At 42.8% G+C, this 20426-nt stretch overlaps 1 protein-coding gene across 3 annotated transcripts in view; it reads right to left on the reverse strand.

Annotated features, from left to right (window-relative positions):
- The window catches only part of CAPN3 (calpain 3), a 79387-nt gene that overhangs the window by 44831 nt on the left and 14130 nt on the right, over nt 1–20426 (reverse strand). For all 3 annotated transcript variants that reach the window (XM_038404998.2, XM_038405000.2, XM_038405001.2), the window contains exons 3-9: nt 11722–11840; nt 10368–10501; nt 9723–9891; nt 7510–7650; nt 3622–3705; nt 3106–3191; nt 1635–1712 (exon numbers count right to left, since the gene is read on the reverse strand). In XM_038404998.2, the coding sequence (XP_038260926.1) occupies nt 1635–1712; nt 3106–3191; nt 3622–3705; nt 7510–7650; nt 9723–9891; nt 10368–10501; nt 11722–11840 (811 nt within the window). The remainder of the gene's footprint in view (nt 1–1634; nt 1713–3105; nt 3192–3621; nt 3706–7509; nt 7651–9722; nt 9892–10367; nt 10502–11721; nt 11841–20426) is intronic.

Raw genomic sequence — 20426 nt, forward strand, 5'->3', positions numbered from 1 at the left:
CCCTACCAGTGGTTTCCAAACTTTAACAACCCAGGAACCCCTTTCACTAAAATGTCAAGTCCCTCCTAAAAATGAGTATTTCCATGGATTTTCTCCCTTCCCTCAGCATAAATTATAAAAGCAGTGATCTTGGAAATATAAAATTTGTTTTTATGAAATGCTTATTACACACTATTTTTAATTATTATTGATCATTACAGTATTATTATTACATTATGAAAATGGCAACACTCTTCTCACTTTTGTAGCTTGTATCAATTTTGATTAAGCCTGTTCTAAAACAAGCCTGTTATAAAACAAGGCACCAGTAGAAAAAAGGGGCGCGGGGGCACTACTGGAAAAGTGGGGGGCCCACAGAAAAAAGAGGAGGGACCCGTGGGGGAGCGCGCTAACATGGGGGCAGCACGTGACCCTTGTCCACCCCGCCCCATACTGGCACCTCTGGCTCCTATGTTTCATCAAGGAGTATCAGATATGAAACAGCATGAAGGTATTTAAGAAGCCAACTCAAGCCTCCTACACAAGCATTCAGGTCTTGAGCAGTCCAAGCAAACAACACATGTTACAACAAAGCTTAAACTGGTTCTTCATAATAATTTAAAAACAACACTAGCAGCCTATTTAATTTTAAAAACAGCAAAAAATATCCATCTCCCTTTCCATTTTGTAAAAGGAATCCTGAAGGTTAAATCTCCTCAGTGTGATAAATATGCTTGCTTTGATCTGCTTAGCTCTTAGAAGTCCCCAAGGCTCCTGGCTGCTGGCCCCATGATGCCCGGGGTCCCTAGGGACAGCTTTGTCCGCAATTAGGGAATTTTTTCCTGAGAACCTCCTGTAACATTTCATGAACCCCCAGGGATACACAAAGCCCAATTTGGAAACCACTGCCCTACACTGACATATCACCCAAACACACTGCATCACACCTTCCAGCTGAAGCACAGACATATCCTAAGGTGCTGATTTTCAAAAGTGCTCAGTGCCTGCATTGACTTCAGTAGGATTTGTGGGTGCTCAGCTATGCTGAAAATCAAATCATAAAAAGGTAGATCTTACTCTCTTTTTGGTAGTCTCTGAATTATAGGCAGAGTTGGTAGCCTCACCTATTGTTAAGGTTGCCTGTCACTTCTCATTTATAAGACCCAGTTTTCAGTTGCTTATAACTTTGCCAAACTATATTAATTCAAGCTGAAGTTTTCCATGCCTTAGGCTGAATTTAGTTGGAAAATTTTGGCAAAAATGGTTCAGCTGTTTCCAAGAATGAGATTATGGAAAAAAGTTGTTTTTAAAAAAACAACAACAATCTGACATCCTTTTAGTTAGAAACTCTAGCACCTCTTTATTTTGGAACTTGAAATTTGGCAGCGGGGGAAAAGGCTGGGGTCACCCTGGGGTCAGTGGTGTGCCTTGGAAAAAACACCCACATTTGGCCAAATTGTAAGTCTTTGAAAAATCTCAGTTTGCACATGCTCATCAGATCACTGGTAGACTGGAATGTCCGTGCAATCTTAACTTATGGAGTTATGGTTCTTTTTGGTGTTTCTAGGAACTCTCATGTGTATCCAGTCAAGCACAGACATGGAAGAACTTCTGGGAAAACACAAGTTCTGAGATGGAAGAAGGTATAGCCTCACCAGAACTCCCCATCCTCTGCAATTCTGTACTGTAGTCGAATTTTCTCTGCTTTGTCAATTAAGTTCCATTCGTCTGAACTGCAAAAGAACAAACAGGAATCTCTTGCACTTTGCAATACACAGTTACTGAAGAAATTGTTAATACTTTATTGTAAGCCCTATTGAGTACAAAGCCAACAACTGGCACAAAAATTTCCAAATTCTTAATCATGTACAGCCATGAATGGCAGGTTTTTTTGTTACTACATCTGCAACTATCCTAGTCAGTTTCCCTCTTCCTGCTCCCTTTAATGCTGATATGACAGTCAAGTTTGATTCACTGTTCTTATTTTGTGCTATCAACTTTACCACAATCACCACTTTACCACTCCCTCACAGGCAGGCAAGTGCGCACACACTTCAGGTTTTAGTTCTATTTCATGCTTATGGCACTCAGCAATTTGCTGTACTGTCGTTATTCTGTTTGGGTCAGAGATGGAAAGTGTTGCAAACTCCAGTCCTATTTTAAAAGTGATAGAGGCTCTTATTTGCAAAACTCAGTGAGGAATCTCTTTCCTTCTTTCACACACACACACACACACACACACACACACACACACACACGCACGCACGCACACACTCTCTCTCTCAGATCCCCTTTCCTCCTGCTATTCAGTGCATTCATGAGCGGCACATGAACTGCCCCTGCGGGGAGGCTAGCCCCCACCTGGGCCCCTTGTGCCAGAGGCCCGTCCCCTACCCCTGCCAGATCCCCAAGCCCCACACTGTGGCTGCTGGCCCCCCTGCCCCAGGTCACCCCAGCCTGCCCTCCCGGGTGCCCCCAGCCCCAGAGCGCTGGGCGGATGGCCCCAACACTGGGCAGCCCAAGCACTGGTCCCGGCCACCCCAAGTCCCAGGCTACTGGCCGGTCCACCCTAGCCCCAGCCACAGCCCGCTTCGGGCACGAGGAGCAGCTTGGGCTGGGGTCATGGGGGAAGAGTGGGAAGCAGAAGGCGGTCATGGAGATGGGGTGTGGGCAGGGCCACGCCTGGCTGTTTGGGGAGGCTTAGCCTGTCCTCACCTGGGATGCCCGTTGCCCATGAGTGCATTAGAAGATTACCTCCCATTCCAGGTCACAGTCTTGTCTATGTCTGCAACAGAACTCAATAGGCAGGAGAAGCTCTTGGCTGAACTATTAAGCCATGCTCTTTCCTCTCTAACTGTCATCAAGATTCCCCTTCCCTAGTAGATTTCGTATTTTCTTAAAATCCTGTCTTGCCTAAAGTAGTCCCCCAGCTAAGCACTCAGTGCAGCCTCCAAAAAAATAGATACTTTCATATTCCAAGTACAGGTGTCAGTACTAGAGCACAGACACTGCATACACCTCATTTTCCTCTTAGGATGCAATCACAGAACAAGCACAACGTGTTTAAAGTGGAATGACTTTTTTAACCACACCCTAAAGAGATTCCTAGGTTTGCTTTTCACCTACTTGTCACTCCAGGCTCCTTTCCATTCCACTTGTCCCCAGGGGTTCCTTAGCCGCACTAGCTTTATTTTTCCTGCTTTAAATGATGTCTTGTTAAAAAAAGAAAACACGATTGAATAAATTAATTAGTCTCGCATGGGCTCAGAGGGAAATGTACTATATGTTGAATGACTCATGTCCACTTCCTGCAGCACTTATGTATTCCTTAGAGGTCTCCTACCCCTCCAGTGATCTGACGCTCTCCAAGCACAAGGCAGCATGAGTGCGGGCATCCTGGAGTTCTCTTTGCGCCAATATCCCCTGGTTTAACTCGCTGTGCATTATCCACACTTCCCTCCCCCCAGCCAAGATCCTGATGGGTTTCAAACTCTTCCTTTTCAAGAAAACTTGTATTATTTTAATGTTTATTTTGTTTACAAAAAGTCATAACTCTTATTTTTTCCCTGTTTTGACATATTGCTTGTCTGTCCTAAACAACAGCTTCTTCCTAGCTGTAGGAAAGAATAAATCCATACATACCTCTTCCACTGCAGTAACTGAATAGGCATGTCCTTTGACTAGCCCACAAGTCATGCGTGTCTCAAACTGCATTGGGACTATAGTCTGTAAAACATGGAATAAAAACAGTAAGAAGCACATAACAGACCCATTCCCATACTTAAGGAAGCCATGTTCTCCCTCTGCACCACACTAGGTCTCCAAATATGTCACTTGGAAATTGGGACAATGACCATTTGCTTCTATTTCATAGGATCTTACATGTTAGAGTGGGAGGAGACTCATAAATCATAGAGTTAATCTAACTGCAAGGTTAGGTTATAGTCTATCCCTAAGAGAGGATGTACCAGATACAGACCAATGTACCAAAGGACGTGGTGGATTATCCATCACCTGAAGTCTTCAAATCAAGAATGGATGTCTTTCTTAAAAAACGTTGTAACTCCATCATAAAATATGAGCTTGATGGAGGAATTACTGGGTAAAATTCTTTGACCTGTGCCATACAGGAGGTCAGACTAGTGATCCCTTCTGCAGTCAAAAGTCAATGAAATTATGAAACAGAATAAACTGATTTAAATTATTTTTTATCAAAGCTAATGTTAAAATGATCTAATACACAGGTTAAAGAGTTTCTATATATCTGGGTATAATGCTTAAATAATCCAAAAGTACAAAGCTTGTTTTTAAAAGTTGTAAAATACATATAGTACATAATCTTCCCAAATTAAGGTTAAAAAATGTATATTAATAATTCCCACAGTCCAGTGTGTGATCGGGCAGAGTGCGCACATCTAGAAGCTCCTCTCTCCCATTTCTGAAGATGACTGAATATGCATTTTAATGCATATTCATGCAGGGAGTCTTGTTCATTAACACTACATATGAATTAATGAGGGATCTAAAAGAAAATTCCAGATCTAACCACATCACAAACTTTGGTAAAGCTCATATTCTGATCTGAACTTTGTGGCTTAGGGCCATCACTAGTCTGAATACACATTTGGTAGTGTCAAAAGGTAGCACTGTCACTCTGGATCTGGAGATTGAGCACATATGTCCTGCCAAGCAATGCCAGGAGACCTGATTGTGCTCAGCCGCTTCCTGGGCCGAAGAATTACCTCACTAATTTGCACTGGTAACTGCAAGACTCACTGTGAATTTTGCCATCTAGTAAGAGTAAGTGAATGAAAACAATAGAGACCATTAATAATTAAATCACAAAATGTACTTTGCTCATTTATTTTTAGTTTAGTTTACTGGTTTATGGGAACATCTCATAATGAACTAGTATATTTCCTTCAGTATATTTACTCAAAATAATTAAATCTAATCAATATGAAGTTTCGCTACAATTTCTGCTATTCAGTCTTTGCTGAGAGGTGACAAAGTGGCAATTTTTTTTATTGGATTAGCAGGTTCTACTGCATATCCATTAGTAACATCAGAACCATTAGAAACACCAGAGTCAATAGTCTACATATTAGAATTCTCTTAACTTTATACCGTACTATGCTCTTATACTGACGATATTAAAATGTCTTATGTTATGCTTTATTCCTACTTACTTATATTAACATGTATTCTCTTTTACTTTGTAGATGCACATTATATTTCAAAATGATTTATAACAGCCATGCTTTAAAAAAAGCCTGACCAATTGAGTTTCAAGAGTGATGTGCTCAGTGGTTGAGTCTCAACTTACAGATGCTTAGGTCTCTTGAGAGATACTTTGAGGCATTAACCAGCAATTCAGGTACCTGACATGTTTTTATTTCCTAAGCTGAGGATATCCATGTATTGGAAAGAGAGAGAACTGAAGAGAGGGTTATAGTGGATATAAGCAACAAAAAGAAAGCCCAAGAGATCAAATTCATACGTATGAAATGAAATATGAAACTTTCCCCTCCTCCTCCACTAGTTTTGTCACTGAAAAGGAACCTGAAATCACAGTAGTATAACAATATACGATGCATGCACATGCCAAAAGCCATTCCATGCATTTCCGACGATAAATAAGACATAGAGGGGTAGAAATGGAGAATTCGTAGAGTCAGGTACCACGATAATGAGTCTGATACAAATAACAAGATAGAATAGAACGAACCTGGCTGTCAAAATTATTTTCCATTATTTCCCTTCTGTGTCCATTTCCTCTTTTCCTCTTCCCTTTTTTTAACTTTAATATTCTTCCCATCTAACTTCCTCTCCAGCTCTCCTCTTTTCATTTCTCTATCCCCTTAATTTTTTTTGTTTTCCTCCCCTCTGCAATCCCCACCTTTTACAATTTTTAAATTCTCATGTTGCTCCTGCCACAAGTCCACTGCTCCCCATCTCTGCTAAATTGACTCTTTAGGAGACAGCACTTTCAGCCAGTGACTTCCCAGTATCACAGCTTTGGATGGGTGGCTCAGCCTTGTAGCACCCAGCCAAACAATGTAGCAACAGGAATGGCAACTGCAGGAATAATTTTGTGAACTTCTACTAGTGTGTGGTACCAGAGGAGGAACTCTGGTACAGTGCCAGATGAATAGGCACAGTTTCGACACCCTGTGCTTGGAAATTAGGAGGGTCATTTGTACATGAGCCAAGAATACTGGCAAGAAATTACATAATTTGTATACATTTGTGTACTTCCCCAAGGAATTACATCATTTTGCAAGACTAAAAACTGATGTCTAACAGGAAAAGTTTTATTTCTCCTTTTGTCCTTCTTCTATTAACTTATAAATTAATCTGTCTCTTTTGCACACTTCCTGACACTTTTTGTTGTTGCTTCTCTAGTGGAAGCAAGTTGTTCACACAAGTTCTAAGCTGTGATCTTAACTGACAGCTGCCTCTCTGGATGCTAAGAAAGTCTTTTAGGAGAATTATACCTGTCACTGCATCTTGAGAGGATTGAAATCATTTCGAACCTAAGAACATTCAGACATCCAATGCTTTTTAGAACAAATTTTTAGTTACCTTCAGCTGATATTTTATAACTCAGTGCAATGTGTAAGGAATTTGAGAACACAGTTGCTGTGCTTTTCTAACTGGTATGGTGTCATAAATATAAAGGGAAGGGTAACCACTTTTCTGTATACAGTGCTATAAAATCCTTCCTGGCTAGAGGCAAAGTCCTTTTACCTGTAAAGGGTTAAGAAGCTCAGCTAACCTGGCTGACACCTGACTCAAAATGATCAATGAAGGGACAAGATACTTTCACATCTGGAGCAGGGGAAAAGGCTTTTGCCTGTCTGTGTGATACCTTTGCCGGGAACAGATCAAGGATGCAAGCCCTCCAACTCCTGTAAAGTTAGTAAGTAATCTAGCTAGAAAATGCATTATGTTTTCTTTGTTTTGGCTTGTGAAATTCTCTGTGCTGGAGGAAATGTGTATTCCTGTTTTTGTGTCTTTTTGTAATTTAAGGTTTTACCTAGAGGGATTCTCTGTGTTTTGAATCTGACTGCCTGTAAGATTATCTTCCATTCTGATTTTACAGAGTTGTTCTCTTATCTTTTTTTGTTCTTCTAATAAAGTTCTGTTTTTTAAGAATCTGATTGGGTTTTTTGGGTCTTAAAAATCCAAGCCTGGTTTGTGCTCTTCTTGTTTATTCTCAAGCCTCTCCAGGAAAGGGGGTGTAAGGGCTTGGGGGGATATTTTGGGGAAATAGGAACTCCAAGTGATCCTTTCCCTGATTGTTTGTAAAATCACTTGGTGGTGGCAGCGTTTTACCTAATCCAAGGGCAAAGACTTTGTGCCTTGGGGAAGTTTTAACCTAAGCTGGTAGAAATAAGCTTAGGGGGTCTTTCATGTGGGTCCCCACATCTGTACCCTAGAGTTCAGAGTGGGGAAGGATCCTTGACATATGTTTACAGGACGAAGAGTTAGGAGGCAGGGGACAGTGATTTCTGGAGGCATACAAACCCAGGCTGGCCTTTCATCCGTGCCTTGGAAGCCTAGAGTTGAGTCAGTCCTCAGCATACTATTCACATTCTTCACCATTCGGGCAATTAGTTCCCCAAGATCACTTTGAGGTGCAGTCCTGTACGAAAAGCCCATATTGTCCTGGTACAGAAAATGGGAGAAAGAAGTGGTACATGGGAAGTGAATTAGCGAAGAAAGAGAGGAGGGGAAAAGGGAAAATGAAAGAAAAATGAGGAGATGGAAGAAGATAAGCTTAATTAGAGAACTTCCATTCTCCTTCATTACATACCAGAGGTTCTGCTCTTTTATTTGTAGGGCTCAATGACACTAGAGCTCTAGTGCTACTATGGTAGCTCCATAGTCCTGAACTCGTATTGAAATGAGCTGTGCCTCTAACTACTATGATAGACTGAGTTCCACACAAAGGTCAAAGAGAAATGAGAGACTTGTAATTAGAGGGCACATCGCTCTACTTACTTCACAAAAGCCATACGTTGCTGCTCACTTCTGTTCCACCTCCTTCCAAAAAGACATGGCTGTGTCCCATCTGCTTATCTTCATTTGTGTGGGTAATACTATGTGACCATGCAATTATGTCATATGAAGCAGTGAAGTCATAGCCACAAATGACTACATGAGGCAAGATGGCCGTGTGGTGCAACAAAAGGTTAAAGTCCCAAGAAGCTTCTCCTGAAGATGCTTCAGAATTCAAGCCCACCGAAATGTGTATGTTTCCCTCTTTTTTTCTGTCTTAACCTCTGCAACTAATGGTTCTGGAAAATCAGAACTTCATGAAGTAGTCGGGAATCTTGCAGAAAAAGTCAAGTGGACTTATATAAAGGAATTAATTTGACTCCTCTTTCTTTCTCTGCCCCCTCCACTTGTATGTACTTAGCTTGCAATTGTAATTCTTTCACTTATAAGTTTTGGTTATTTTTGTTCTTGTTTCAGCATCACTTTTCTGGAAGATTAATCAATATCAGTGGCAGTGCATTAGTATGTCTCTCCCTCCTCCCCTCCCCCACCATTGGATGTATTTCCTCTGGCATCAGGGCCAGGATATAGATTTGATCTTTTTAGGCTTTAAGAAAATTAAAGCTTCAGAAATACTGTGCTGATTAATATTGCTTTAAACTTCTATAGCTAGCTAGCGCACTCTCTCTCTCTCTCACAAGCAGTGTACAAAGGCAGTGTATTCTAAAGGATAGACATGACTCAGGAGTCTCAGATTCTATTTCCAACTATGCCACTGGCCTACTGGGTGACCCTGGGCAAGTCACTCCCACCTCTCCGTGCCTTGGTTTCCCATCTGTAAAATGGGGATGATGATACTGACCTCTTTTGTAAATCACTTTGAGATCTAGGGATGTGATTTGCTATATAAGAGCGAGGTGTTAGTATTACTAACATTAAGAAGTTTATCCTCACAACACCCCCACCACATAAATATTCTTACATCTGTTTTACAGATGGGCAAACTGAGGCACAGGGGGTTAAGTGACTTGCCCAAAGTCACACAGCTGGGGCCTCTCCTGCAAGCTGTTGTGCACAGCAGACTCTTCTGCTGCTGTTAAACCCACTGAAGTCAGTGGGGTTCCGTGTGGGTGTAGGAGTCCACTGGTGCAGAGCAACTCACAGGATCAGGGCCTGAAGCCACAGAGTTGGGAACAGAGTCGATGTCTCCTAGCTCACAGTCCGTTGCTCGGACCACAAAACAGGGCTTTTTCCTTACTCCTTGTGGAACAAATCTTGAGGCCTTAATTTAGTCCATATTTAAGGCAACTTCCAGTGACTACAGTGGGAGTTGGTCTGCATATGGACTGAATGAAAACTGAGAAAAACCTCAGGATTTAGGTTCCTATTCTTTATAAGCTATAATAAAGCTAAACATTTCCAATATAACATTTTAGTTTTTTTTGTGAAGCCTGAGGCAAAGGGGACATCTTTTGAACATCCCATGTTCTTCTTTGGGTGTGGACACTTTTTGTCAACTTTCCCAAGAGCCAGTTGTCAATAATATACAGGAAGTTCCCACCCTTCCTGGTGGAGTTTCTAAGTCAGACCTATCAGAGATCCTCTGGTCCTAGAAATAGACTTGCGCTATGCCAGTTTAGCAAAGCACTTACAAAGACATCTGTGATTGTCCCCTGATTTAGAGACCCCACTCCTTTGCAATCCAGTATGCCTTATCCGCAATGTTCATGTGGACTTACATCAATGGAGCAGGCCATGAGCGATCCTCTGTCCTTGGCATGTTTCATGATCTTGTATATATCTTTGGGTGCATCTTTTATCTCATAGAACTCTGTCACTCCTCCTGTGAAATCCTCCATGGCCTCTGTAGTATTGCCTCCTTTCAAAGCCTCATAGGACCCATGGAGTCTTGGAAAGGAGAAAAAAAGTTATGCTATAAACAATCCTGGTTCTACTTCATCAGTTTGGTAAAAGTCATGTTGAAAATTTTTAATAATTGTAATAATAATTTTAATGTGGGTCATCCACATATACCTACAAAAGTAAGTTGTTTGTTTTTTTTAGACCTAATTGCTGACATCTGGTTAAATGGTAGGCCAAACTCTGGAAACTACTCTACAATTTATTACATCCTGCCCCAAGTCTAAGCCACTAGAGTTAACTACATGAACACCACGGGGAAATGTTGTTTACACGTATAGATTTTCAAAGAGGGGCTTCTTCAAGAGAAATCCAACAAAATTTCTTCGTTATGGCTTGTCTCCACGTCTGCTTGGAAGATATTTATGTTAACTGTGGTATAGAGACACGTCATCACCTCCCCACACACAGCATATAACATAAGGCTGTTGGAGGTGTATTGCAATTCTAAAGCATTCCTTTACTTTGCATAGGCCTTTTCCAGCAGAGCACTCCAGAATTCATTGCGCTGGGAGGATTTGGTGAAGACCAGCTGGTTGTTATATGTTGGTAAACAGTCATCAATGACAACGTCCACCCAGTTTCCATAGCGCCAGAACTGAATAAAAGCAGACAGAAAAATGTATTAGTGAGTATGGTGGGAGGGAAATCTGGCTTAAGAGTTAGAAAAACCATGAGGCCAGGGAAGTCCAGTAGCTAAGTATTGTGATGAGTTTGGTCCATTTCCTAAACATTTTTGGAGATCTCAGCTAGGCATTTGAGGCCTGATTTCCAGAAGTTCTGAGTACCTACAACCCTAATTTAGGTCAGTGGGAGCTCAAACTTGGTGTTAGAAGACTAAGAGACATAATATTTAGATGGTCACCAAGCACAAATTCAAAGTGAGGATCTCCTTCCTGCACCATGCCCCTTTGGCCGTCCACCCAAAATGTCCATCTTAATCCACACCACCCTCTCTTTACCCTTCCTACCCTAATTTCTGAAAAGTCTACCTCCTCCTCTCCTTGGAGCCTCATTCTTCCGGAGTAGCAGCAATGGATTCTGTGTGGCCCTGTAACTTGCAGACCCCCAAACACTGCCAGGATTACTGGGTTGGGTTTTTGGCCATGTGGAGCAGCATGGAGGACCTTGTGCTGCACTGGACTTGTGTTGTGATAGAATAAAGAACTTCAGTTTCCTGTAGTCTTTCACAGTAATCAACCATCCATCCAGATTGTAAACAGGAAGGTATGGGGAGAGGTTGAGAAAAGACATTGTAAAACTGCAATGACAACTGCAAGTGTGATAGCTGGACTGAGTTTGCTCATGCAACATACACAGTCCTACATAGAGTCTTTTCAGACGTAGGATCACAGGTAATGTAGAAAACAATCAATCAATCAGTGAATGATCAATTCTTTTACAATAGGTCTTCAACAGAGACCAGCTATTTGAGGGACTAAAAATAGGCCCCCTTTCCAGTTAACAGTTTATCTATAGTCCATGTAGTGGGCAGCATGGGACAGCTGAGCAATGAGAGGGAACACCTGTTGCTCTCTCTTACTGATAGGGCATATTAATTTGAAAATGTTTCAATGGTGATTTAATGCTCCTCAATTACTGTGTCAGGTTGCTTGTTCTGTGATTCTCCTAGAATAATCTGGCATGGCGGAATTTATTTCCTACATCTCCCCCTCCCCCCTTGTCACTTGCACTGTCATCAGATACATGAGACAAAGGGAACAATTTCTTCCTGGACTGTCAGAGCAACAAGTGCTCCATTAACCTCCCTGGATAATACCATCACTACTCTACATGCTGCTCTTGGAAAGGACTCACCTGGAAGTGAAAGATCCCAGCATAGTTTTTTATGAAGGTCTGATCGTGAGGTATGACCCGGCAGAGTAGCTTTTCATTCAGTGTCAGGCAAGCAATGGCAGCTAGGAACCAGCAGTCACCTGTAAACAAGCAGAAGCAGCAGACAAAATGAAGGGTCAAAGGCATTAGGGCAAAGTCCTATGAAACAAGTGGTCCATCTCTTCCAGCCACTAGAGTGTTTTGTGTGTATGATGATGTATTTTTGTACATGCATAGCACATTAATATTGTATTAGGGAAGTGCCCATTAGCACAAATCAGGATTGGAGCTCCACTTGCTAAACACTCTACAAACATAGAGGGGTATGATACCTGCCCCAAAGGACTGAGAGGAGTCTGAGTTGGTATAATTTACACTTTCCTCTGGCTTGTTCAGAATTTGTTACACAAATTCACAAATCCTTAGCGTCCAGTACTCCTTTATTCTGTGAGGTTGTTTTAGCCTACACTGGCTGCAATGTCTGAACTCAGAACTGCCAGACCACAAAGTGCTCCAGCCATACTCTGTTGCACCTAGAATGCCTGCTGGGCCAGGCTTGGGGGCAGAAGTAGGTGGAATACAGCTAGCTATGTTGGCTTTACAACAACTGCGAAGTCACCAATCCAAATTGAATTCCCAGCTGTCTGTTAAAGACAGCCTTCCATCCTAAGACAGAGCAGGGAGGAGGATCTGTGCCTCAATCTGGCTTTGGTGCATTTCTGGCTACGTTTTACGTTTTGATTTTCCATTCTCAGGGCAACATTCCAGTTTTGCTTATCCTATTATTGTGAGGTTTATTTGCTGCTTTATCATACTGAAAAAACTCTTCTCATTTCAAGCCTGTGTCCATGTTTGCACAATTATATTCTTATGGTTTTTTAAAAGTTACATTTTAAAATAATAAACGTTATGCTGAGGTTTACTATCTCAATGGTGAGCTCCAGGGGGCAGCAATTATTTTCAAACTACTTGTGTGTACAGCCCCTAGCACAGTGGACCCTAATCTTTGATTTAAATTTGCCCCTCCACCACCACGAACATGATACAGTTCTGTGGTAACCTAGAATCCTATTTTTGACGTCTCCGACTCAAGGAATATTTCCAGCACACCTCTGACCAACATATTAACCCACAGAAACCTTCCTACCAACACTACAAAAAGAAGGATTCTGGGTGGACTCCTCCTGAAGGTCGAAACAGCAGCCTGGACTTCTACATAGAGTGCTTCCGCCAACGTGCACGAGCTGAAATTGTGGCAAAGCAGCATCACTTGCCCCATAACATCAGCCGTGCAGAACACAATGCCATCCGCAGCCTCAGAAACAACTCTGACATCATAATCAAAAAGGCTGACAAAGGAGGTGCTGTCGTCATCATGAATAGGTTGGAGTATGAACAAGAGGCTACTAGGCAGTTCTCCAACACCACTTTCTACAAGCCATTACCCTCTGATCCCACTGAGAGTTACCAAAGAAACTACAGCATTTGCTCAAGAAACTCCCTGAAAAAGCACAAGAACAAATCCGCACAGACACACCCCTGGAACCCCGACCTGGGGTATTCTATCTGCTACCCAAGATCCATAAACCTGGAAATCCTGGACGCCCCATCATCTCAGGCATTGGCACCCTGACAGCAGGATTGTCTGGCTATGTAGACTCCCTCCTCAAGCCCTACATTACCAGCACTCCCAGCTATTTTCTAGACACCACTGACTTCCTGAGGAAACTACAATCCATTGGTGATCTTCCTAAAAACACCATCCTAGCCACTATGGATGCAGAAGCCCTCTACACCAACATTCCACACAAAGATGGACTACAAGCCATCAGGAACAGTATCCCCGATAATGTCACGGCTAACCTGCTGGCTGAACTTTGTGACTTTGTCCTCACCCATAACTATTTCACATTTGGTGACAATGTATACCTTCAAATCAGCGGCACTGTGATGGGTACCTGCATGGCTCCACAGTATGCCAACATTTTTATGGCTGACTTAGAACAACGCTTCCTCAGCTCTCGTCTCCTAATGCCCCTACTCTACTTGCGCTACATTGATGACATCATCATCTGGACCCATGGAAAAGAAGCCCTTGAGGAATTCCACCATGATTTCAACAATTTCCATCCCACCGTCAACCTCAGCCTGGACCAGTCCACACAAGAGATCCACTTCCTGGACACTACGGTGCTAATACGCGATGGTCACATAAAGACCACCCTATATCAGAAACCTACTGACTGCTATTCCTACCTACATGCCTCTAGCTTTCATCCAGATCATACCACACGATCCATTGTCTACAGCCAAGCTCTATGATATAACCGCATTTGCTCCAACCCCTCAGACAGAGACAAACACTTACAAGATCTCTATCATAAAAAGAAAAGGAGTACTTGTGGCACCTTAGAGACTAACACATTTATTAGAGCATAAGCTTTCGTGCATTTAAATGCATCCGATGAAGTGAGCTGTAGCTCACGAAAGCTTATGCTCTAATAAATTTGTCAGTCTCTAAGGTGCCACAAATACTCCTTTTCTTTTTGCGAATACAGACTAACACGGCTGCTACTCTGAAACCTAAGATCTCTATCATGCATTCCTACAACTACAATACCCATCTGCTGAAGTGAAGAAACAGACTGACAGAGCCAGAAGAGTACCCAGAAGTCACTTACTACAGGAAAGGCCCAACAAAGAAAATAACAGAACGCCACTAGCCATCATCTTCAGCCCCCAACTAAAACCTCTGCAGCGCATCATCAAGGATCTACAACCTATCCTGAAGGACGACCCATCACTCTCACAGATCTTGGGAGACAGGCCAGTCCTTGCTTACAGACAGCCCCCCAATCTGAAGCAAATACTCACCAGCAACCACACACCGCACAACAGAACCACTAACCCAGGAACCTATCCTTGCAACAAAGCCCGTTGCCAACTCTGTCCACATATCTATTCAGGGGACACCATGATAGGGCCTAATCACATCAGCCACACTATCAGAGGCTCATTCACCTGCGCATCTACCAATGTGATATATGCCATCATGTGCCAGCAATGCCCCTCTGCCATGTACATTGGTCAAACTGGACAGTCTCTACGTAAAAGAATAAATGGACACAAATCAGACGTCAAGAATTATAACATTCAAAAACCAGTCAGCAAACACTTCAATCTCTCCGGTCACTCGATTACAGACCTGAGGGTGGCTATCCTTCAACAAAAAAACTTCAAAAACGGACTCCAACGAGAGACTGCTGAATTGGAATTAATTTGCAAACTGGATACAATTAATTTAGGCTTGAATAGAGACTGGGAATGGATGAGTCATTACACAAAGTAAAACTATTTCCCCATGTTATTTCTCCCCCCCACCCCACCCCCCACTGTTCCTCAGATGTTCTTGTTAACTGCTGGAAATAGTCTACCTTGCTTGTCACCATGAAAGGTTTTCCTCCTTTCTCCCCCCTGCTGCTGGTGATGGCTTATCTTAAGTGATCACTGTCCTTACAGTAAAAAGAAAAGGAGTACTTGTGGCACCTTAGAGACTAACAAATTTATTAGAGCATAAGCTTTCGTGAGCTACAGCTCACTTCATCGGATGCATTTGGTGGAAAAAACAGAGGGGAGATTGATATACATACAGAGAGAACATGAAACAATGGGTTTATCATATACACTGTAAGGAGAGTGATCACTTAAGATAAGCCATCACCAGCAGCAGGGGGGGGAAAGGAGGAAAACCTTTCATGGTGACAAGCAAGGTAGGCTATTTCCAGCAGTTAACAAGAATATCAGAGGAACAGTGGGGGGTGGGATGGGAGGGAGAAATACCATGGGGAAATAGTTTTACTTTGTGTAATGACTCATCCATTCCCAGTCTCTATTCAAGCCTAAGTTAATTGTATCCAGTTTGCAAATTAATTCCAATTCAGCAGTCTCTCGTTGGAGTCTGTTTCTGAAGCTTTTTTGTTGAAGGATAGCCACCCTCAGGTCTGTAATCGAGTGACCGGAGAGATTGAAGTGTTTGCTGACTGGTTTTTGAATGTTATAATTCTTGACGTCTGATTTGTGTCCATTTATTCTTTTACGTAGAGACTGTCCAGTTTGACCAATGTACATGGCAGAGGGGCATTGCTGGCACATGATGGCATATATCACATTGGTAGATGCGCAGGTGAATGAGCCTCTGATAGTGTGGCTGATGTGATTAGGCCCTATCATGGTGTCCCCTGAATAGATATGTGGACAGAGTTGGCAACGGGCTTTGTTGCAAGGATAGGTTCCTGGGTTAGTGGTTCTGTTGTGTGGTGTGTGGTTGCTGGTGAGTATTTGCTTCAGATTGGGGGGCTGTCTGTAAGCAAGGACTGGCCTGTCTCCCAAGATCTGTGAGAGTGATGGGTCGTCCTTTAGGATAGGTTGTAGATCCTTGATGATGCGTTGGAGAGGTTTTAGTTGGGAGCTGAAGGTGATGGCTAGTGGTGTTCTGTTATTTTCTTTGTTGGGCCTGTCCTGTAGTAGGTGACTTCTGGGTACTCTTCTGGCTCTGTCAATCTGTTTCTTCACTTCAGCAGGTGGGTATTGTTCTTGTAGGAATGCTTGATAGAGATCTTGTAGGTGTTTGTCTCTGTCTGAGGGGTTGGAGCAAATGCGGTTATATCGTAGAGCTTGGCTGTAGACAATGGATCGTGTGGTATGATCTGGATGAAAGCTAGAGGCATGTAGGTAGGAATAGCAGTCAGTAGGTTTCCGATATAGGGTGGTGTTTATGTGACCATCGCTTATTAGCACCGTAGTGTCCAGGAAGTGGATCACATCAGCCACACTATCAGAGGCTCGTTCACCTGTGCATCTACCAATGTGATATATGCCATCATGTGCCAGCAATGGCCCTCTGCCATGTACATTGGCCAAACTGGACAGTCTCTACGTAAAAGAATGAATGGACACAAATTAGACGTCAAGAATTATAACATTCAAAAACCAGTTGGAGAACACTTCAATCTCTCTGGTCACTCGATTAAAGACCTAAGAGTGGCTATCCTTCAACAAAAAAGCTTCAGAAACAGACTCCAACGAGAGACTGCTGAATTGGAATTAATTTGCAAACTGGATACAATTAACTTAGGCTTGAATAGAGACTGGGCATGGATGAGTCATTACACAAAGTAAAACTATTTCCCCATGTTATTTCTCCCCCCCAACCCCACCCCACTGTTCCTCAGATATTCTTGTTAACTGCTGGAAATAGCCTACCTTGCTTGTCACCATGAAAGGTTTTCTTCCTTTCCCCCCCCCCCCCCGCTGCTGGTGATGGCTTATCTTAAGTGATCACTCTCCTTACAGTGTGTATGATAAACCCATTGTTTCATGTTCTCTCTGTGTGTATATCAATCTCCCCTCTGTTTTTTCCACCAAATGCATCCGATGAAGTGAGCTGTAGCTCACGAAAGCTTATGCTCTAATAAATTTGTTAGTCTCTAAGGTGCCACAAGTACTCCTTTTCTTTTTGCGAATACAGACTAACACGGCTGCTACTCTGAAACCTGTCCTTAGGCACTACTGTAATATAAACTACAATGCCAGGTAAATTTGCCAGCACAATCTCTCTCTTTCATGCTGCCCGTGCTCCTTTAACAAACTCTCTGTCCCAGGGCACCAGGCTCTCAGTTCCTTTCTTTTTCCTCCTCAAAACTTACTTTTCCCTCAAGCCCCAAAACTCTAACCCATCTAACATTAAAAAAAAAACACACACAGCTGGAACTATCCAGTAACCCGCTATACATATAGTGTTGTCTGTATAAATTGTAAGGCCTTGGGGGCAGGGACTTGATTTTTTTTTAAATTGATCCTGTTCAGGACCGAGCATACTGTCAGCATGTAAAAACAACAAACAGCTGGTCTGTTACTGCAGAAAACATAGGAATAAAACATGCAAAACATCATTTCATCCTCTCTGCAGCAACTGTCCCTTAAGTCCTGCAGAACAGTAGGGGACTATTTAATATAACGGGCTGGTGGGTTATTACATCAGTAACAATTTAAAACAAGCAAACAATGGACATGGCTACACTTGCCGATGTAGAGCGCTTTGAGTTAAACCAGCCTTTGTAGAGGGCAGTAGGGAAAGTGCTGCAATCTGTCCACACTGACAGCTTCAAATGCACTGGCATGGCCACATTTGCGGTACTTGCAACGGCATCAGGAGTGGTGCATTTTGGGCAGCTATCACAGCGTGCAAGAGGCTGCAATGTGCTTTTCAAATGGGGGGTGGGGTGGAGTGTGACAGGAAGTTTGTTGTGTGTATGTGGGGGGAGAGAGAGTGATTTTTTGGGGGGGCTGAGAGCATGTCAGCATGCTGTCTTGTAAATTCAGACAGCTGCAGACCTCCCTCCCCCTCCCCGCCTCTCTCTCTCACACACGGCATTCCACAGTAATGGTTGCTTTGTCTCAGAGCAGATAAGTAGCCGGCTGTCAGAAACGGAGCTTTCAAAGGGCATATCCACATTCCTGCAGCGATTCAAAAACAATGACAAGAGTGGCCACTTGACTCAAGGGTATTATGGGACATTTCTGGAGGCTGATCAGGGCACAGTAAAGCTACACCTCATTCACACTCCAGCGGGGGCGCAGCAAACATTATTCCAGTCGCTGAGGTGGAGTACCAGCAGCACTGTAGCCGCGGAGACAGAGCGCTCCACGTGCCTTACCAGTGTGGATGGGTAGTGAGCTAGTGCGCCCGGAGTTCCTTTATTGCACTGTAACTCACAAGTGCAGCCAAGCCCAATGTTGCTCTTACAAATGTATCAAAACTATGGAGTCACAGCTGATGTTGTTAGGGCTGTGGGAAACTCACAGCGCATTGGCTTCTGATTTTGCTGAATTGAGTCTGTGAGCTTGTAAAAGGAAAACAAGGAGCCTTTGGAAAATGCCTGTTGGGACCCATGGGGAGGGGAGAGGTAGGATAACTTGGCCTCACCTTTGTCTGTGATGTGTGAAGTGATGAAGGGGTGAGGCAGAAACCGAAGCATTTCAAAGAGAAATGCTGCCTGAAATGTCCTAGTTCTTATATTTCCTCTTTCACCTGAATGGTGATTTCCAGTGTGGGTATGGGTATTTGAGGACTTTCCCCGCCTCTTCATCAACAAAAAGGAAAAGAGAGTTGATGGCTATTCTGTACTGAATTGTGGTAGGCCAGGTCTACGTCATAAATTTACATCAGTATAACTGCATTGCTCAGGGGAGTGAAAAATCCACACCCCTGGGTGATGCAGTTGTACTGACCTAACCCTGGTGTAGACAGTGCTATGTCAATGGGAGTGCCTCTCCCATTGCCATACCTACTGCCTCTCACGGAGGTACTGGGAGAAGCTCTCCCATCAGCTGCAGTGTTTTAAGTGTAGCCTTGCCTGTAGTGTGGAAGTAGGTTTGTGTTTAAAAGCCACTAAAAATTACCTTCACAGGTTGGTGCTTGTCTGTTTGTGCCACTCTGTGGTAGTTGCAGATAGATCTTTGGTCAAGCCCTGTGGTTTGAAATACAGCCAACTCAGAGCCTTAGTAGCACCTTTTTAGAAAAAGTTTAAATAGTTTGTTTTCATTTTCAGTTTTAACATATGTTGCTTACACGGTGGTGTTTGGAGCTTTAAGCATTGTGGTGACTGTGTGTGGTCACTGCACCTTTAAGGTTGTGTGGTCCGGCAGAGATCACAGCTGGCAGCAGTTGAAGCTAAAGCTGGAACCCCAGAATGAAGTGGAGTTGCATGTAGCTTGTAAATAGGGACTCAATCATTGTGCTAACTTGATTTATTATTGTTGCTCTGATCCAGTTAAAGTCACTGTAGTTAGCTCACTTGTTTACACTTGAAGAGTTAACATACATGGTTTGAAAACTCAATGTAGATGGGCTTTACTGTCTTATACAATGGTTAAAAGTGGCGCAGAGATAAAGCGCTAACTCTGAGTGCTCTGGGTTTTTTTGGTATTTGCAAAGACTGGTTTTTCAATAGTGCAGAGAAATGTGCTTAGCAACATACACAAACATCTAGTCCAAAATGAACTGACCACTAATAGGTAGGGGAAAAGTGAGTGCACCAGGGGGACAGGGTATCATCAGATCAGAATAGCTTATATGCAGTCCTGAGCATATAAATGTACACAGTTGCCATTTTCATTGTTTCCTGTATACTCCTGCTGTAGACTTTCTGTATATTTAGTATAACATGCATAACTAGCTTTCTCTCTTTCAAAATGAACCTATCCTTTGCTCTGGGTATATGGATTACTGCCTCTGAGTGATTATGATCCATGCACACAGCTAGTCTATGCTAAAATTTCCTGTTGCTGTTGCCTTATCTTCCCTTGTCCCATCCCTGTTTGTTCCTTTTAATCCACTTGTGCTACCTCTTGTCTTTCAGACTATAAATTCTTTGGAGCAGAGACTGTCCTTTAGTGTACATCTGCATGGTATTTAGCTCAATGGATCTGTGACATGCGTGAGGTATCTAGGAGCCATTATAATGTAAATAATAAAATTGATTAAAAATGTGACAGAATAAACTGATTTTAGATTAGACTCTTCCTCATCCATTCAGCCTCTTACTACAAATAGTTGCCTCCCTTTTAGCTCACTCTGTCTCCTTAAGTCACTCTGTTCTTGAAAGCCTGGGAGAAAAGAGATCTTG

The sequence above is a fragment of the Dermochelys coriacea genome, chromosome 6 (genome assembly GCF_009764565.3).
Source record: "Dermochelys coriacea isolate rDerCor1 chromosome 6, rDerCor1.pri.v4, whole genome shotgun sequence".
NCBI lineage: Eukaryota > Metazoa > Chordata > Testudines > Dermochelyidae > Dermochelys > Dermochelys coriacea.